Below are 13,721 nucleotides of genomic sequence, written 5' to 3' on the forward strand. Positions count from 1 at the left end.
TCAATTTTGGCACGAATGTCTGAACCCGAGTCGGCGCAGGCATAACTAATTCCTCAGAAAGCACAATCATAAATCCCTCCTGCCAGTATATAAGAAATCTCCTTTTTCTAAAAAGAGTATATAAGAAATCTAAAATGCCTGCTTGTAGCATTGGGTTCACTTGGCGGTGTGCCAAAATCAGAAGAATGCCTGCTTGTAGCATTGTTTTCCTTATTATGCTTTGTTAATTTTCAGGCCTTCAGTTCAGAGTTAAACATCTTAACCAGCATGGTGCATTCAGATTTAAAAAAAAAAAAAATCTTGAACAGCGCTTATTTTGAGATCCTGATGTGTCCACTGTAATACTGTAGTTCAGAGTTCAGAACTTTATCTTGAACAACACTTATTTCGAGATCCTGATGTGTTCGTAGTGTGTGCAGCTACAGATCCTTATCTTAACTCTAAGCTCTGTGGTAGCTGCTTGTCAAGTTGAAGTTTGATGATTTCTCATTTCTCAAGTTGAATGTGCCGGCTAAGTATCAGTTTTGGTTTGCAAACAATTGTTCTCATGTCCGTATAAAAGGACATGCGAATAACTGTTCCCAAACATGCTAAACTTCACTAAGAACTGGCTAGAGTAGCAGCAAAAAAACATGAAACATCATACGTTTCAATTACAATGTAGCCCATGGAAAATCAGTCTGGTAGCTGGTACCAACCACACACACATGTTTATTTTCACTCCACAAAACTGATCTTTGATATCTCGAATATGTACGCTACCTGAGCCGTAAAAAGCCCATAATCCTCGCTCACATTTTTTTTAATATATGCTACTGAATGTTCTCCATCATATCAAACCTCCGGGTCTAGAATGATTCGAACTCTGGTCGACATTGGAGCTGAACTCGTTATGGTTACTTCTATTGTCCTGCTTGATTGGCCCATGTATGTCGGCGTCGTGCCTCTGTCGGCACACCCATGGATCAGCGCAGCGGGCTGCTTAGGCACCATTGGTAAGCTTGTGCTTTCAGAGTTCAGCATTGCCGCAACATCTGTCATGGTGGACCGCTCTGCTGGATCTTCCTGAGCACAAAGCAGTGCCACCTGAGCGCATTTCGTTATCTCAGCGACTTCATATCCGTCCCCTAACAACAGATCCACAAGCTCATGCAACCTTTGGTCCATCCACATATGCCAGGCCTGAAATATATAATACATTTGACTTTAAATAAATGCAATGTAACTGACATGCAGTGTGTGCCAGGTATAAAAAAATAGTCTTGCTTTTACACACCCTATTTGAGAAGTTCACAACTTCTGTTGTCAAGCAATGGTATAGGTTAAAACTCACCACTTTAGTTGAAAATTAAAGTAAGTCTATTTTCTAATATTGAGAACGGAAAGATGTTGCTTGAAATGTACTTTCACTCACATCTCGTACAAGATCACCAACAGTATCCTCTTGCTTGTCGAGTATGGTATTCTTTCGGCCACTAATAATCACCAGAACCAAAACGCCAAAGCTGAACACGTCTGTCTTCGTCGAGTAAACTCCTCGAGATGCATACTCTGCAGCTTTGTAACCACTGAAAAGTGAAACAAAAGATGTGAAGACTGTGAGATTAGGACATCTGAAAACAAATGATGGGAATATGTGATTATTAATATTGTAGGCAGCTGATACCTGGTTCCCACGAGCCTACTCGTGTGCCCTTCTGCTACATCTGAACTCAGTGTCCTAGCTGACCCAAAATCAGTAATCTTTGGGCTCATGTTATAATCCAAGAGGATATTATGTGGTTTCAAGTCTCTATGGACAAGGCAGGACATGGAACCTTTATGCAGGTAAACAAGGCCCTCTGTTAACCCTGTAATTATCTTGAATCGCTTAGACCAGTCTAGCAATTGCCCTTTTGTTCTGTCTGCAAAAGATAATCAAATTGCAACTTTATCAACTGTTGACGAATTTCTCTAAACCAAACTAGAATAGTTTTTATGATTCGAGCAACAAAGAATCATGTGAAAACTAGATCTGTTGTAGCCTTCCATTTAACTGTAGATGTTTTGAATTCATGCACATTTACTAGGAATTAAAGGAGGTGTGCTTGAAAAATATCTCTGATGATACGGAAAATGTACCAGATATGTAATGGTCCAAGGAACTATTTTGCATGAACTCATAGACAAGAATCCTTTCTTCCCCATGAATGCACCACCCCAGCAACCTAATCAGATTGGTATGCTGAAGCTTTGCAAGCTGCAATTCACTGTCGAAATCAAATATCGTTGCATGCTGATCAAGTCTTTTGATGGCAATCATAAGTCCGTTGGGCAACTGACCCTGCAATGGTTACTTAGGGAGTTCAAATAACATTCTATCAACAGAAATCAGTTATTTATTGGGAAGACAAGGAGGACAGGTATTCACTTTGTTAGTTAGTTTGGATATTGGCACATATTTACCTTATAAACTGTACCGAATCCACCAAACCCAAGTATTCTCCTCTCTGAGAAATTGTCTGTAGCATCCACGATCTGAAAGAAGTTGAACTTTGCAAATCCCACACAAGTTTCTTCTATACGGATACAAAGCTCAGCGAGTTCTTCAATATTGAAGATTTTCTGTTCTTGCAGGTCAACTTTTCCTGATTCATGGATAATCTATCCATGTCACTGATGGGATTGCAAAAAACCTTTACATGGCTAAGAGAATACACAATAATTGAGAGCATGCCTCAGTTTGCTTTTTCTAGCGATCATCAACTCATCCTAATTAGGGACTTCCCATCATATGAAAACAAATGGAGATTATAATAGACGAAGTCATGCAAGATATTGATGATGTTGTTACCATTCAACGTCATATATTTCATTTGGTTAATAACAGAGGAAAATATGTGATGAATGTTTGTTTCCACTAGCTAGTGCTCTCACCATGACATGTGACACGGTAAAATTTGATGTGGTGAGTGGTGACACGATGTTTGTCATGAACAAGTATGCACGTGTATAACTTTTTATATTAAATTATTCATATGGACTTTTTTTTAATCTCTGTTGCAATATATCCAAAAAGATGAGCAGCAGGGTATTGCAGCAGCACACAAACATAACAAAGCAATTCAAAATCCTTGAAAACAAATAATATTGGCATGAAACTTCACTCTACTAATTCCATACATAAGTTCATGCTTAAGCGCATTAGGAAATTCATAATAACTACTTACCCACAGATGGTTTTTCTCCAACAATGCAGAGTTCAGTAGCTCCTTGAACCCGTATTTCGGAGAATTCCAAAGCTCTTGCTGGAGATGGTTTCAACACACTCCTAAGAGGTGGCAAATTTCATACATTTGAGTCTGTATAACTTATTGAATTAAATTATGGCACGGCTACATAACTTGACTTCACAGGGATTCAATATAAGAAGGAAAAAAAATCCTAGAAAGGGATATAAGAAGGATGCTTAATGACAAATAAACTAGAAATTTGTCGAAACATAGTATATTTGAAGTCAAACAGCTGATAGTATTTAAAGTCAAACAAAGTCATTGATCTGATGCACAACTTACATTTCAGACATTTAATCTACATATATGGTGTAGGTTTATAGCATGTAGCTCTGAACCAGATTTTATTCTACAATCTAAACCAAGCGGTGGCACTAGTCAACCTAATATGGTCAACAGTCATCTGGTTTGCAGTTGTCAATTTGTCAGATAACAAGTGGTTAACCTCCCACGTTATTGTTTGGTCAAAGACGCCACAAAACTTTGGATTTAAATTTCAAAAAACGATGATAAAATACACAACGAAAATTAACTGATCTGATGTGACTACTTGAACTGTCTGTGACAACACTGAGCACCCCCTCCTCAGCCTGCTAGACAAGGATCAGGATGATTAAGTGACAAATATTACCAATTTAAAATCAACCAGCAGAGGTTCTGTGATTGAGGCGCCCTATAAACAAAATCAGAATTGCTAAATTGACATCGAATTGTGTACTGGAAGTACCAAATTTGTAGTTACACTCCCATTCGGACATAATTATAAATTCATATCATGCCGAGGATCACTTGAACAGATCAGTTCGACGAATTTTACAAATAAAATAACTCCATAATCAGTGTTTGTCCCCAATCACATACTCCTACTACCATGGGCTTCAATTTTGATACGAACTTCCACATAAGCGCCAAGAAAATTGCTACTACTAACCGGCGACAAGCCGGAACACGCCTACCTTGGCACGACGACTGTTTGTCGAATCGTCGACGAGGGAGATGAGCGGGATGAGGCGGATGAACATGTCGATCTCGTGCTGCGCGGCGCGGAGCTCGTCGGCCATCCGTGCGCCCAGCAGCAGGCGGCGGAGGTAGCCGCAGTCCTGGCACGCCGTGGCGAGCGCATAGCACCGCCGCAGCGCGCCGCGGAGCTGCTCCAGCGGCCGCCTCGTGGCCTCACGCCGCATCAGCTCCGCGAGCTCCAGCTCCCTGAGCAGGCCGCCGACGAGCTCCACGTGCTGCGCGAACCGCACGCAGGCGTCCCGCTGGCGGCGCGCCGCCAGGGCGGCCTGCACGACCATGGAGACCAGCCCCAGCGCGTCCACGCCGACCAGCTGCGCCACGTTGGAGGCCTGCCCCAGCGTGCCCCACAGGCTGCTCGAAGGGCTGTCCCATGGGCTCGCCATGCTCGCTGCTCCCCGCTCCTGCCCTCTGCGGCCTCTCCCTCTCCGGGACTCGTTGCCGCCATTGGCACGTATCTATCGGCGTGTCTTTGTGTCGCCGGCGACTTTCACTAAGCGTGGTATATGTGTGGAGTTTTGTTGCATTCTAATGCCACATTTCTTGTTTTTATTTTTATAAAGACACAAATGGCCAACCATGAAGGTTTTTTTAGTCTAAAGACACTTGCTTTATTGATTAATATTCATAGGGATACAATTCAAATCCGAGGGGTTTATAAGCCACACATGGCGTCCCGAATCCAGACCAAAAGCGTGCTTAGCAAGGCTATGTGCCTCTTGATTAGTTTCCCGTCCTTCAAAGATGAAGGAACATTGTTGAAAGAGCTCCATCGTCTCTCTGATCTCTTTTACAATGATTGCATACATCCCTCCAATGCCAAGCTTGATATCCTGCACCACACCCTTGTTGTCCGAGGCAACAATTATATGAGATAAGGATAAATCTTGGGCTAGTGCAAGAGCTTCCCGGCAAGCCAGTGCCTCGAGTGTAGCAGGGTCAGTGAGGCTGGTGCATCTGATCACCGAAGAACCCAAGTAATGTCCATCGTCATCCCTGCAAACAGCACTGAAAGAGCCTTCATCGTTTGCTCTATTAACCGCCCCGTCGACCCGGATCTTAGCAAAGTTCTCTGGTGGCATGATCCACCTAGGTTTCCTGATGCAGGATCTGGTGACTGGATTGTGCTTTTCACCTGAACTGGCTTATATTCATTAAGTTATGGGATATACTTCATGATGAACTGGTGGGTAGACATCGGACCCTGAAAAATGTGTTCATGTAAGGCTTGTCGTCGAGAAAACCAGATAGCCCAGAGAGTAACCAACACCTGGGTAAACTCCGCCGTGGGAAGTGAGTCCAGAAGAGAAAAAACCCAGCGTTTTGCATCAGGTTCGGTCGTTTCAGATAGGACCTGAAAGATCTCAGGTGCTTGCAATGCCCAAACCGAGCGAGCAACGTGGCAGTGCAGAAGAGAATGTTGCCAGGAATCTGTAGCTCCACATAACCCACAACTGTAGACAGTAGACATATTTCGGTGGTGTAACAAGTCCATTGTTGGGATAGATTGTTGGGATAGATTGTTGGGATAGTCTCCATAGGAAGATTTTTACCTTAGAAGGCACGTCTACCTTCCATAATTTGGACCACGACTTCTGCTCGCCTTCAGAGTTGGAAGAATCTGAGCGTCCTTCCAACCAAGCTTCTCGGTTGTGTTTTGTAGTTACTAGCATACGATATGCCAAGCAGACTGAGAAAACTCCATTCTTTTCATGAGTCCAAGACCAGAAATCATCTATTTGCTTTGTGCATAGGGGAATTGAGAAGATTGCCGCTGCATCAGTTGGTAAAAAAGACTTGCAAAACAGTTTGGTGGTCCCAGCTAGCATCCAGCTGTATCATCTCTCCAACTAGCTGCGATGGGTTGGGTACTCTGCTCATGATCGGCCTCATGTTGTGAGCACGTGGGAGCCAGTTATGATGCCATATTTGCGTTGTCTGCCCATCCCCAATCTGACATATAAGGCCTTGCGAAAGTATATCTCTCCCATCAAGTATGGCCCTCCACACCTGGGATGGAGAAGAACCAAGCTCGGCATGAAGGAATTCTCCCGTAGGAAAATATTTGGCCTTTAGAATCCTTGTGCTTGGGGTGTTTGGGTCCACCAAAATATGCCAAGCTTGTCTCGCTAGTAGAGCTAGATTGAATAGTTCAATATCATGAAAGCCTAGGCCCCCGCACTGCTTAGTCCTGGTCATAGTACTCCAAGAAGCCCAGCTCGGCTTCCTCTTTCCATCCTTACTGCCCCACCAATTTTTTTGTATAAGCGAGTTCAGATGCTCACAGAAGCCATGGGGAAGTTTAAAACATGACATTGAGTATACCGGAACAGCCTATGCCACTGATTTGATGAGGACTTCTTTCCCTCCCATAGAAAGAATTTTTTTCAAGCCAACTCTTGACTTTGTTCCACACTCTGTCCTTCAGAAACTTGAAGGCACCATTTTTGCTGTTGCCAACATCAGATGGCATCCCCAAGTACCTTTCTGATAGGGACTCATTAGTTATGTTGAGTGCTTGTTTCACTTCGGTTCTGAGGTTGTTTTGACACCCTTTGCTGAAGAAAACCGAAGATTTTGAGAGGTTTACTCTCTGACCTGAAGCATTGCAGTAAGAGTCTAACAAGGAGGACAACTCATTTGCTCCATCAAGACTGGCGTTAACAAACAGAAGGCTATCATCTGCAAAAAGCAAAGTGGCTTACCGGCGGAGCCGATGGAGCTACTCGAATACTACTGAGGTGTCATGATTCATTTGTAGTTTTTAAGAGGCATGGAAGGCCCTCCGTTGCAAGCAATAATAGGTATGGAGAAATTGGGTCCCCCTGTCGGATCCCTCTAGATGGAAAGAATTCTTCAAGTTTACTCCCATTAAACAAGACTGAGAATTTGACTGAACTCACCAATCTCATGATCAGAGCCACCCAAGTTGGTGCAAACCCCATCTTGAGCATAATAGCTTCTAGGTAGTCCCACTCGACCCTGTCATAGGCTTTCATCATGTCCAACTTAACTGCACAAAAATGATTCCTTTGTGCCTTGTTTCTTTTCAGTGCAAGCATTCATATGCCGTGATGATATTGTCAGTGATCAACCTTCTTGGAACAAAAGCAGATTGCTCCTCGGAGATAATGTCAGGCAAGAGTATTTTAACTCTATTGGACAGGACCTTTGAAGCAATCTTGTATAGAACGTTATAGAGACTTATAGGCTGGAATTGCATAAGCTGAGTGGGATCTTTTACCTTTGGGATTAGAACTAGACTAGTTTCATTGATTACCTCCGGGCTCTCCTCACCATGGAGAATGCGAAGTACCACCTGTGTCATGTCAGTACCACATGCTCCCAATGCCTTTGAAAGAAGTGAGCCGGATATCCGTCGGGGCCCGGAGCCTTCATAGGATACATTTGGAACAAGGCCGTTTTAACCTCCTCTGTTGTATACGGAACTAGCAGGTTTTCATTCATCCCGGACGACGGGGTCCTGGCGGCTCCACCTCGCATGGAGGGCCGATGGCGCGCGGCGTGGCCGGAGCTGTGGGCGGCGCCGGCAGGTGCATATGGGCCAGCCCTCAAGCGTGCGGGCGGCGGTCGTCAGTTGCGTGGGCGGTGGTTCCTCGTTGGCCTTTCGCCAATCCTGGTGTTGCGCTGTCGCGGTCCGATCTACTCCGTTCCGAGCTGGCTCCGGCTCCCGGCCGCCGTGGACGTTGTCCCCGTGTGCTGGCTCCGCGGATCTGGTGGGATGGCGTCGATCCGAAGGAATCTTTTGGCTGGCGCGGCGGCCACATCAAAGTCGACGTCTTTTGGTGCTGATCCCCTTCCTGAAGGCTTCGATGAGGATCTTCCCTTGCCCACCCCCATCCCGAGTGTGAGTGAAAGCCCTTGGTCCCCTACTTTGGTCGACAACGGCACCGCCGTGTCGACCTCCTTCCTGAAGGCGTCGCCCGGGATCTGCAAGGGGGGAGGGGAGTAGTGGTGGCTTGGTGGCGGCGTTGTAGGCCTGTTCTCTTCTTCAGCAACATGCCTGACTTCGGTTGGTGCTTGGTGTTTCCCCTTTTGGCCGACCCCTTGGATTGCACCTTCGATCAACAACTCTTGCCCGGTGTGGTGCCTTTCCGATGCCGACGATGGTGCCTGTGTGGTTGTTACTCGTTGCTTGCGGGTGTGTCTCTACTGTTCTCCTTTGACAGCTTGGGCACCATGGCTCTGGGTTCTAGAGAGCCACTCTGCCGCCCGCCGGTGTGGCACCCATAGAGCCGGGAGAAGGGTTGTGGCCCTTTGCGGGGTTGAGACAAACCATGTCTGGCCCCTGTTTGGTCCTTTGGATGCGGTCAGCGACACAATGCAAGCGCGGTGTGTTCTCTTCTCGTGGTACTGCTGCTTTTTTGGTGTTGGCACAACGGTTGTCGGTTGAGTCTGTTCTGTGTTGTGCCTTGTATCTTTTACTTCCGTCTTGCTTTTATTTTCGCTGCAATGTGTTGCTCTTATAATCCTGACCGGTTGATGGCTTTGTTAATTGAAAGTCAGACAAGGTTCGAGCCTTTTCTCGGGCCCTGCCACCGCCTTTTCTCTAAAAAATGGCGAAAATTGCTTTTGGAGCTTGGACTCCATCGAGGGCTCCAAATTCAGATTTTAAATTTCATCAAAATTCATATATTTACAATTGAAAAAATTCTGATTTTTTACATATATGCTTGAAGGCATAACACACATGTGTATCAATTTTCAGGACAAAATACATTGAAAAGAAGGTTGTGCAAAAAAACAAATCATGGGCTTTTTAACACATGATACTATTTATCCTCCTAGGCCATGAATTTATTTTATTATACAAATCGCATTTTAAGGTATTTCATCGTAAAAATTTATACACATAACATCCTTGTTTATTTGCACAATTTTTTCAGATTTTTTTTAAATGGGAAAGTTTGAATTTTGTCTCTTTTTTAAAATTTTCGAGCTCCAATGAGCGCGGTTACCAAAACGACATTCTCCACAAATGGCCTATGTTTTTTTTCTGGAATATCGCATTCACATTCTATGGATACAAATGGACTACACATACAAATCCACAAATCAACTTTTACCATCGTTGTTGACAAGGTTCGCCGATACTAATGTCTTCAGCGAGGAAAAAGTGTTGGATCACCGGTTTTCATCAAAAAAGGACTCGATAAGCTTCAGAAAATGCCTTCAGCAAGGAGCGTACACCGGAATGCCAAATCTAAGATTTTCAAAATTCAAAATTTAGTATTCAAAGGGCACCATCATAGACAAAGTCTTCTGTGGTCAGACCATAAAATTATCTAATACTCTCATATAGGGAAGCAACTTCGTTCATTTTGAATAAGGTCTCTTCGGCCTCTCTCTCCTTAACGACATTCGACTCGGCTCTGTTAAAGAGTCTATGAGCGTTTGTGTCACCAAATTTATTGGCTCTCTTTGGATACTTCTAATTTGTATGTATCAAGAACCCACTAATTAATAAAGAATGAAAAGGGCAAATCTTGCGATTAGTCCATATTAACCACTCATGTGCTTGTCCGGGCATAAAATCCAGCACCAAACATTTTGCTTAAAATTAATGAAATTGTTGCAAGCATGTCCGGGCATAAAAAATCCATCCCTCACCGTTGCAAGCACGTATTCTATCTTTTGTTCTGTTCTCCCAGGCTCCCACTGCCTGCACATCTTCTCCACTCACCTCCGGCGGTCTGGCCTCCGCGCCGATCATGTCCTTGCCTAACCGTGAGTGGCATCCGCCTCGAGCTCTCTCCTCCTTACCCAACCCAACTGGCCCCCTCCCCAGCGTGGCGATGGTATCTACCACGGTCGATCTCTTCCTGGTGAAGTTCGAGCCACGCCTTCTCTCTCTCCCTACAGCGAGCGCGACCAGCCACCGCGCCTCTTCCTCCCTCGCCGAGCGCTTCTGGAAGACCCTCCATTTCGTCCCGGCCGAATGGCCGCTCGACCAAGAGAATGAAGCTCCGACGCTGCTATCTGGTTGTGCCTCACAAGTGTTTGAAGTAATGTCCCACCAGGTGAACCCGCGTTGTTTATTCTATACTATATACTCAGTTTATTGCGTTAGCTCATCTATCATGCTTCTCGAATTCCAAATCGGTGGACATTTTCAGTTAGTAGTTTGCCCTTTTTATTCGCAGTATGTAAAATATTTCCCGTCTTCAACCAGGACATCTTTGAATTCTCATTTGCCCCATTCAATTCATTTAATTGCCATTTTGTAAAAAAAAGGAGATAAATTCTGTCCTAAGCATATTACTTTGATGAGGGCTTCGAGCAAGCAAACATTGCTTCACATTTTAATAAAAAATTATGAAACTGTTTCTCGTATAGGTGTTGTAAGTTGTAACACTTAATTGAACTGCTTCTATGATCCAAATCAAGCGCTCCGGTGGTAGTCACTAGTCAACCAAATATGGTCAACAAATAACGGCCTTCCAAAATTCGCTCCTGCTGAAAGCAAACTATTCTTGCGAAATAGTAGTGCATTTATAAGTGACCACGTGCTTAGCTCATACAAAGATACCTTTTGTCAACAGTTCTCGTTCCCACCCAGAGTTAGAACTTCCATATATTTTGACAAACTATACTTGGACTAGTGCATTTAAAAGTCAGCTTAGTTCATACAAAGTACTTCCTTCGTTCCTAAATATTTGTCTTTCTAGAGATTTCAACAAATGACTACATACGGAGCAGAATTAGTGAATCTGCACTCTAAAATATGTCTATATACATTCGTATGTGGTAGTCCATTTAAAATCTCTAAAAAGATAAATATTTAGGAATGGAGGGAGTAGCAAAGATACAATCCAGCGAAAATGGCTGTTCGGGCAACAAAGAAGTGTACCTTCTAAAAATTTTATTTTATTCTGAAAGGCAAATGATAATTCAACCAAGTCGTAGAGGAGGATCTTGAATGCCCAATCCCCTTACCAACAAAATAGCGTACCTTCTAAAAAGATTATTTTACTGTGGAAGGGAAATGATGTTTTGACCAAGTCATTGGAGGAAAATGTTGAACGCTCAATCATCTATCTCCTTAGTGTTGGCATCATTCCCATGACCTCAACGTCAACATTTCTCTTGTCCACCGGAAATTAGGACTTTATATTTCGTCACTTGTGTCACAATAGGAAATATTATGCTCATAATTGTGATATAACGGTGTATTTAAATATCAGTACCTGCTTAGCTGACACAAATGACTATTTGCTAAAAGTGTTTTTTAAGTATACCTCCTAAGAACATGAAAAGAACGCTCAATTATTTATTCCCTTTAAAGTGTTGGTAACGTGTTGCTTTCATAAATCCTTCATTCCCTTTGTACTCAACATTTTGATTGGTCAATCTTTATTAAGGAGTACAACACAATGGTTAACACAACTTGCAACATAAGTTTTGTAGGATATTTTTTATGGCAACAAGTTCATAAATAAGATTACGACACACTGGTTGTTTATAAAGGTAACAGTAGATCGATCAATCTTTATTAAGGAGAAAGCATATAATGAAGTGCATACAGTGCAACAAACACGTGCACCCATGGGCACATACCGCATTTCTACTTCAAATATACCTACAGTTGGTAATTTTACGTAATGCAACATGGTACAGATACACGAAGCTCTGAAGCTCTCTGATAACAAAGGTGGCAGAGAAGCAAACAAGGAATGCAACTACTAACACAGTGATTTCTTCATTTGCAGGATGCTTTTCTGTACCATACGAGGAGGGCTGGTTGTCATTTGAATGAGGGCTGGGAGCCGCAGGTGAGTTGAAAGATAAGAGTGTATCACCAAGGAAAGACTGCTCATTGAAAGTGGAGAGTTGCCCAGTGTTTGGGACCTCTCCTGAGAGAAGCGGGTTGTACGAAACATTGAATGTACTTAGTTTAGACAACTTGCCTAGGCTTCATGGGAGTGCACCGGAGAAATTATTCCAAGACAATCGAGGCTCCCGAGGGAATTCAGGTGACCCACCGTGAATGGAATCTGACCAGAAAAGAATTGTTAAATAAATTTAGAGCAACTAGTTGCATCGAACTTATTTCTCATGGTAGGTGTCCAGAGAGCTGGTTGCCATCAAGCAGGAGCAAGCTAATGTTCTTCATTGCGCTAATTGTGGAGGGTATCTCCCCGCTCAGTAGGTTTCCTAGCAGCTGAACATATCCTAAGGTTGTTCGTAATGGTGAAGATACTGGAAGTATGTCATACCCCATGAGGAGCCTGTTCTACATGGTTAGGCAGTTCTTCTGAGACATCATCATTGATTCAACAAAGTCAAACTCTGGATAACTTGCTGGCACCCACCGGTAAACAGCAAAACATTTACTCGTGGCAGACTTGATCAGTGAAGGATTTCTTCTGTTCTTGGCAAAGGTTGGACTGGGGTTCCTCCCCATACTTGCCATCTCTGGCGGGATTTTGCCAGATATCTGGTTTCCAACAAGGTTGAGCCAGAGCAAGATAGTACAGTTTCCTATCTCCCTTGGGATCTCTCCTGAAAGTTGGTTCCTAGCCAGCATCAACAAGAGAAGCGGTGCCAGGTTACCAATCTCTCATGGGATCTCGCCGGAGAGGTTCTTGTACAACAAGCCCAATGCTTGGAGCCTCAGAAGCCGACCATATGATGTTGGGATTTTACCAGAGAGGTTATTATTTGCAAGCTCGAGGGATTCGATGCTTGTCATGCTAGCGATTTTGCTAGGCAGCTTGCCGGAGAATTTGTTAAAGTTGAGGTCAAGATAGATGAGATTTGGCAACTGTAGAATGCCAGAGGAGATAGTGCCCCCACTATAATTATTCCCTTGAAGCACAAGGCTCTTCAGGCTAGTTGATTTTCCAAGGACCTGTTGCACCTCCCCTCCAAAGGTATTCTGACTGATCTCCAGAAATTTTAGGTTGGTGCAATTCATCAGCTCAAGTGGTATCCTGTGATGGAACTGGTTGCTCGAGAGACCCAGCTCTTCGAGTCCCGCAATCGAGCCAATTCCTGGTGGTATAGATCCACCAAAGCTATTGTTCCACAGGGACATGGCTTTCAAGCTTGAGCAATTGGCAATTGAATTTGGGAAACTGCCAGACAGCTGGTTGCTGGAGATATCCACAGATTGCAGCTTGCACCCCTTAGGAAACGTGCTCGAAGGAATGCTCCCTGTGAGGTTGTTTGCTGCGGCTGTGAACCGTGTAAGCCTTTCAATCCCTTTCCATACAGCTTTTCCGGTGAATTGGTTCCAGCTCAGATCAACATCACTGAGCTTGGAGCAGCCACTGAATAGCCCACTTATCCTGCCTGTAAGGTTGTTGCCAGAGACAGCAATAACACTGAGGTTGTGGTAGATGGACGGGAAGTTTGTCCTAATGTCGCCCTGGAACCGATTATGGGATAGATCCAGTATGCGTAGGTTGG

The 13,721-nt window shown here is 44.0% G+C and overlaps 1 protein-coding gene across 2 annotated transcripts; it reads right to left on the bottom strand.

Moving 5' to 3' along the window:
- Window positions 1–601: 601 nt before the first annotated feature.
- Window positions 602–4,776, bottom strand: LOC123112186 (putative cysteine-rich receptor-like protein kinase 20). 2 transcript variants are annotated; one of them, XM_044533118.1, is made up of 8 exons: window positions 4,229–4,776; window positions 3,793–3,862; window positions 3,210–3,287; window positions 2,446–2,627; window positions 2,122–2,323; window positions 1,667–1,904; window positions 1,415–1,568; window positions 602–1,182 (listed from the first exon to the last, which is right to left on the bottom strand). In XM_044533118.1, exons 1-8 carry the CDS (start codon window positions 4,673–4,675, stop codon window positions 835–837), a joined length of 1,719 nt encoding a protein of 572 aa, XP_044389053.1. In that variant the 5' UTR covers window positions 4,676–4,776; the 3' UTR covers window positions 602–834. The 2 variants fall into 2 exon arrangements, with proteins under 2 accessions (XP_044389053.1, XP_044389052.1); XM_044533117.1 differs by lacking the exon at window positions 3,793–3,862 and having other exon boundaries at window positions 605–1,182; window positions 3,210–3,310; window positions 4,229–4,679.
- Between the last annotated feature and the right edge of the window lie 8,945 nt (window positions 4,777–13,721).

Source organism: Triticum aestivum, chromosome 1B (assembly GCF_018294505.1).
Source record: "Triticum aestivum cultivar Chinese Spring chromosome 1B, IWGSC CS RefSeq v2.1, whole genome shotgun sequence".
Taxonomy (NCBI): domain Eukaryota; kingdom Viridiplantae; phylum Streptophyta; class Magnoliopsida; order Poales; family Poaceae; genus Triticum; species Triticum aestivum.